This window comes from Hippocampus comes, unplaced genomic scaffold, assembly GCF_001891065.2.
Source record: "Hippocampus comes isolate QL1 unplaced genomic scaffold, H_comes_QL1_v1.1 scaffold202, whole genome shotgun sequence".
Classification (NCBI taxonomy): domain Eukaryota; kingdom Metazoa; phylum Chordata; class Actinopteri; order Syngnathiformes; family Syngnathidae; genus Hippocampus; species Hippocampus comes.
Genome location: NW_017805829.1, coordinates 1,299,666 through 1,305,350, shown reverse-complemented (window position 1 = coordinate 1,305,350; position 5,685 = coordinate 1,299,666). Strand labels below are relative to the sequence as shown.

Genomic DNA, 5,685 nt, shown 5'->3' with positions numbered 1-5,685 from the left:
TTTTGGTGGGGGGGGGGGGTCTGGGCATTCAATGTTGTGCTTATCAGATTTTTTTTTTTTCTTAACCTTCCATGAAGCTATTCATACGATTGGTGAAGTAGCACTTGGCTCCCTGCACCAATGTTATTTTATTCTTTACACTCAAGTAAACAATTGTCAATTTTAAAGTGTCACGGTCGTGTGTTAAAACACAACGCCTGGTGTTTGATTGCAATAATATTGCTTTAAAATAAGTGGCATGAATTGTGTTGCTTGCAGGCCTGTTGTCGGGCTCCATGTGGGCGTTGGCTACGTACTGCTGGGCCCTGGCCAACAATTACTTGAGCGCCATCATCACGTTTCCCATGGTGTCAGCGGTGAGTATGCATAATGTTTTAGTGTTTCAATAAACACTCGTAAATTTGCCCTTTGGGAGTTGTGATGTCGCAAATTGCGTCATCCATTAATGCTAACAATCTACTGTTGGGCTGCTTTTATGCTCAGGCCAAAGCAATCGCTGTATCCTGGCATTGTCACGATGAATTCATTAATGGTGCTTTTTTTTTTGTCTGTCTTTGAGTTGCCCTCTTTTGTTAGCGGTCCTTGAATGCATCTCACGGACAGTCAAAATGAACGTATACTGTATTTGCGTCGACTACGATTTCTAAAAATTAGTACGTATATTAGTGCATTTGGCCATGCGTGATGCTATGTCAATTTGTGTAGCAGGTTATTGATCCTTTTATGCTAGCTCATACTCTTTGATGAGCCTCATGTGAAGGTGGTTTGCTTGGAATAATTTAGCTATGTCACAACCATTTGTAACATGATTTTATCATTGTGTGCATGGTGTTGGCGCTTCATGATCTGGTTTTGAAGTTCTTTCATCTTGTGACCTCTATTCCCTCCTTTTCATGGGTGGTTTTTGCCATATATATATTTTATTTCCAGGCACTGTATACTTGCTGATCAGTGGATACAATGTAAATGATGGAAGATAATGGTGCCGTATTGACATGTTGTCCGAGATCAAAATTAATGACGAATGGATCGCATTTTTTAATTGTCTCTTTGTCTTTAACCCTCCTGTTGTCCTCATTTTCTGTACACACCCTGTGTCCTCTGGGTCAAAATGACCCATCTTCACTAAACCCCCCAAATAAGCGGCTTAATTGAATTTTAAACACCAAATTTCATATTGCTTGAAGAAACAACTTGTCCTTCACCACATTATGTGTGATATAGTTCTCCCTCTTCACTTGTATTTCTGTAGCTTAAGAAAAGGAAAAAAATGTGCGCAAATGAGTTATGGATGCATTTGTATTCATTCCAATGACTAAAGTTTCTTTTTTTTCCTCCAGTGAACTATTTAGGACAATACAATACAAGACAAAAATATGAAAAATAAGATAACCCATTTAACTAATTCACACATGTAGCGCAGTATGCAAGTGCACAGCCTTTGCAGACATATTTCTTTCACCTATACAGTATGTCTTTTCCAGTCCTTATTTTGAGGGCAGAACTGGCATTTCTTCCTCTTACTTGCCCTCGCTCGGGAAATGGCTGTGGAAGGTGGATCATCAGGTTTCTCCGGAGCTCCTCTACGTTTTGTTCTGCATGCCTGCCTTGTTGGTTGTATGGTGCTGAGGACCATGTTATTTTGCCATTTTTTGAAAGGAAAGTCTCTCTTTCAGCTTCAGGGATTTCTTCTTGTTCTGAAGATGATTCATCATGCTCTGGGTTATATTCCTCCCCATCTTCTTCTGATACATCCTCCACTTCCTCTTCTGAATCAGTTGTCTTGCTGGACAGCAGAAAAAATCAGCTCTAGAGCCTCTTCAATGTCATAACGCACACTCATGGAGTCAGCAGAGAGAGAATTCGGGGTCTTGTCATCTGTAGCACCTTTATAATGCCTTGAAATCCACAAAAAAGAGTTCTGCCCTCTGCGAGAACGCCACCTATCTTGTCTTGTTTGTCTGCTACTGTCTTGCTCACGTGTTCTACAAATTGATCTGAGACACAACTAAAACATTGAAACATTCTGTGGTGTGTAAATAACTTTGTGACCTTGATTTCAACTCTATATGCCTCATGGGTCATTTTGACCCGAAGACCACCTTTGTACTTTTTTTTGTACAGCTTCCATGGAAATGTGAACAAAAACATTTCAATTTTTCTGCAGTTGGGGCCAATCTAGGAAAAGTCATAAAATTTCAAGTTAAAATATAATTTAGGGGATTTCTGGGGCGTTTTTAACACAGTGACGGGTCATTTTGACCCGAGGACAACAGGAGGGTTAAAAATTCAAAACATTCTATTTGACTTGTGCTTTATGTATAATTTTTCATTTGTGTTGAAGTGGTTATATTCTCAGTATTGATTGTTGAAACCACGCTGCCCTTTCCGTTTATTTTTTAATTCAACGTATAATGTATATTTTTTTAATGTAAAAATTGCCAGTTAGATTTTATTTTTAAAATAATTTTCGGTTGATCTTCGCACCGTTTTCATGCATTCTTAATTCTATGACACTGAAACAATGTTTTACTACTAGTTTTCTGTCTTAATTCATTTGTGTGTTTTTTTAATGTGATTGTTTTATATTTATGCATTCTGATTTATTTTAACTAGGTTATTTTATTTATTTTGATCACACAAATCTTTTTTTCTTTTGTATTATGTACAGTGAAAAAAATGGTGTTCAAATTACTCCAATTTATTTTGTCAAGTGGTTGCATGAAATAAAATCTGAATAAATACATTTTTTTAAAGTAGATGATACATCTACTTAAAAAATGCATTTTAATCCAGATGATTCTATTGTGTGCACTCACTTGACAAAATAAAATTCAGTAAACCAACACATTTTTTTTTAGTGCACGATGTTTATGCTTTGTTCATATGATTGTATGGTGGTATTTAATTTGACTGTTTTGCAGTTTTCATTCAATGCATGCTAACAATGCCATGTATTTTATTGCAGTCATTTTTATTTGAAATTTGTCTCGTCTTCCCATAATGTAATTTATTTATGAACAGATTTTCTTTGTAGTTTTCTTTTCACATGGATTAATTTTTTCCTGTGAGTCAGGCAGGCTGCAGTCCAGTAAGACACCCATTCAAAAATAGCGCGTGCACCAATATATCTGCATTAGTTGATTTTCGAATGCATTCTTTGCACCCGCCTGCCAGCCGTCCAATGACACTACTATCTCAATCCACCAGCGGCGCAAATTCTGTTTTTGCTCAGACTCAACCAACCCGAACAGTCACGCTTGGCTCAGTTCAATGTCTTTTTTTTTTTTTTTCCCCCCTCTCCTTCACAGATACCTGCATCGTTTATAATTGCTTGATTAAAAGCAAACTCTTTGCTGTGCCGATAATGTTTTGATTTTTCTCGTTGTCCCCTACAGGGATACGGGCTGGTTGCAGCACTCTGGGGAGGCCTGCTGTTCAGAGAGATAAAGGTGAAAAAAATCAAAAACAGTCTATATCTGTAGAATGTCCACAGATATAAGTAGGAATGCTTTCTGAAAGGTATGCTCTGTATGCCACTGCTTCCTTGCTCCCTTCATCATGCCATCTGTAATTCTACCGGCTCACCTTCCTTCCATAAGACCCTTGATCATGTGCAAAGTATTTTCTTTCCTTCATATGTTGTTGCCTCTCCTTCCTTTCACACCGCCTCTCCTCCTTTTTGTTTCCTCATGTTCCTTCTTCCTTCCATACCATCCATGAGCTCCCGCTCCCTTCTTTGCAGCCCTATTTTTATTCCTTCCTTCCGTCTATTCTTGTTTCCTGTTTCCTTTTGTAGTACCTTGTTTACTTCTTTCCATACTTTTGTTGAATCCTTCTTTTTCGTCATCCTTCCTACCTCCTTTCCTTCCATCCGGGCTTCAGTGCCTTTGATTCCTTCCATCCTGGTATTGGCCTTTCCTTACCTCATTCTCCCTTCCTTCCATAAATTCTGTCTTCCTTCCTTTCATCGATCCTTGTTGACTTCTTTGTTCCGTACTTCACCTGCATCCTTCCTTCCATAAATCTGTATCCTTCTTTCCTTCATACCATCATTGACCCTCTCTTCTATTCCTCCCTCCCTTGTATCCCGACTCCTTTTATTTTCTTGTATCCTTGTTCCCTTTGTCTTTCTTCCTACCATTCTTTTGCTTTTCTCCTTCGTGACATAAATATTTTCTTCCTACCTTTTCTGAATCCCTATATGCTTCCTCATTCTTTCCTTTTTTTCCCTTTCATACTATCCTTGACCCCCTTTTCCATTCCTCCCTCCCTTGTATCCTTATTTTTTTTTCCCCTTCTTATCAGGCCTTTACTCCCCTTTCCTATCCTTCCTTCCTTCGGTGTGCTTCTTTGAATCCTTTTCCTTCCTTCCATATATCTGTGTCCTTCCTGTCATATGTAGCCTTGTTTTCTTCCTCCATATCTTACTTGATCCCCTCCTTCATTCCTTTTCCTTTCCTACCTCTCTTGCTCTATCCGATCCTAGTTTCCCCCCCACAGAGCCAAGTGTCCTTTAATCAATCATTACTCCTTTTTTGTGTTCTCCTTTCTTTGTCCTTTTCACATCTTTCCCTCCCTCCATACTTTTTGCTTGTTTCCTTCCTTTTACTCCCTGTCCTTTCATATTTTCTTTCTGTTAATAGATCTTAAAATCCTTTCTTGGATCTTCCGCCTTCATTTCTTGTCTCCTTCCTTCTAATGCAGGGGTGTCAAACTCATTTTTTTCGTGGGCCACATTTATGACTGGAAGCATATATATTAAAAAACGGTTTATTCAACTATTTAAGTTCCTGAAATGAGGGGTTTAGTAACAAGAAAATGCATATACTGCAGTATCGCTCTTATTTATTCCATATACCAATTTTACATTTTGGTTTTTTTTTTAAGCCAGCATCATGGAAGTTGACATGTTTGATTTGCTTTCCCGGGCCACATGAAATGATGTGGCGGGCCAGATCTGGCCCCGGGGCCTTGAGTTTGACACGTGTTCTAATGCATCCTTTCTTTTTCACCCCTTCTATACTATTCGTGTTTCATCTTTCTTCCCTCCATTCATATGTTCTCCCTTCAAATCAAGTGTACACTTTTTAAAAGATGTCACTTTTGCCTCAGTGTTGAAGGTGTTCAGTATGATCCTGAAACTTGTTTTTTTTTTTTTGTTTTTTTTACCTTGTCCTCAGGGAATAGTAAACTGCTTAATTTTCTCCCTGGCATCCTGTGTGGTATTGGCGGGCTCCTTGTTGACAGCCATCTCCAATCTTTGATTGTGTCAATGCACAGCTTGTAAATATGCAGTACTGCACTTTTTTTTTTGATACACTGCAAGCAAGTAAACTGTTTTGCATCAGTTTCTGATTAATAAACGTCAACAAATCTGTCGAATACACTTGCATCAATTATGTGGAGAGAAAACCCATCTGTCATTATTTACACCGAGATCCGACTGTGAATATATTTGGCACCAGTCTATCCACTCATTCAGTTTGTCTCAGACACCTGTTTCACCGATCAGCATGAAATTGGGGGAGTGTGTCGATCATAACAGGATGCAATAAGTTTGAAGGACTCATGCCAACTGTTGGACTAAAATTGAAAACTTGAAAGTCAGACAATTTAGTTTGAAGCATGAAAATTGGGCAAATTGCAGGGCTTGCAGCAGTCAAATCCAGGAGCACAGCGCCT

General features: G+C 38.6%; 1 protein-coding gene across 1 annotated transcript in view; it reads left to right on the top strand.

Annotated features, from left to right (window-relative positions):
* Positions 1-5,385, top strand: part of tmem144b (transmembrane protein 144b) — a 21,434-nt gene extending 16,049 nt beyond the window's left edge. Inside the window, exons 10-12 of the mRNA XM_019887396.1 lie at positions 259-356; positions 3,399-3,452; positions 5,184-5,385. Of these exons, the coding sequence (XP_019742955.1) occupies positions 259-356; positions 3,399-3,452; positions 5,184-5,267 (236 nt within the window). The 3' untranslated portion in view covers positions 5,268-5,385. The remainder of the gene's footprint in view (positions 1-258; positions 357-3,398; positions 3,453-5,183) is intronic.
* The last annotated feature ends 300 nt before the right edge of the window (positions 5,386-5,685 follow it).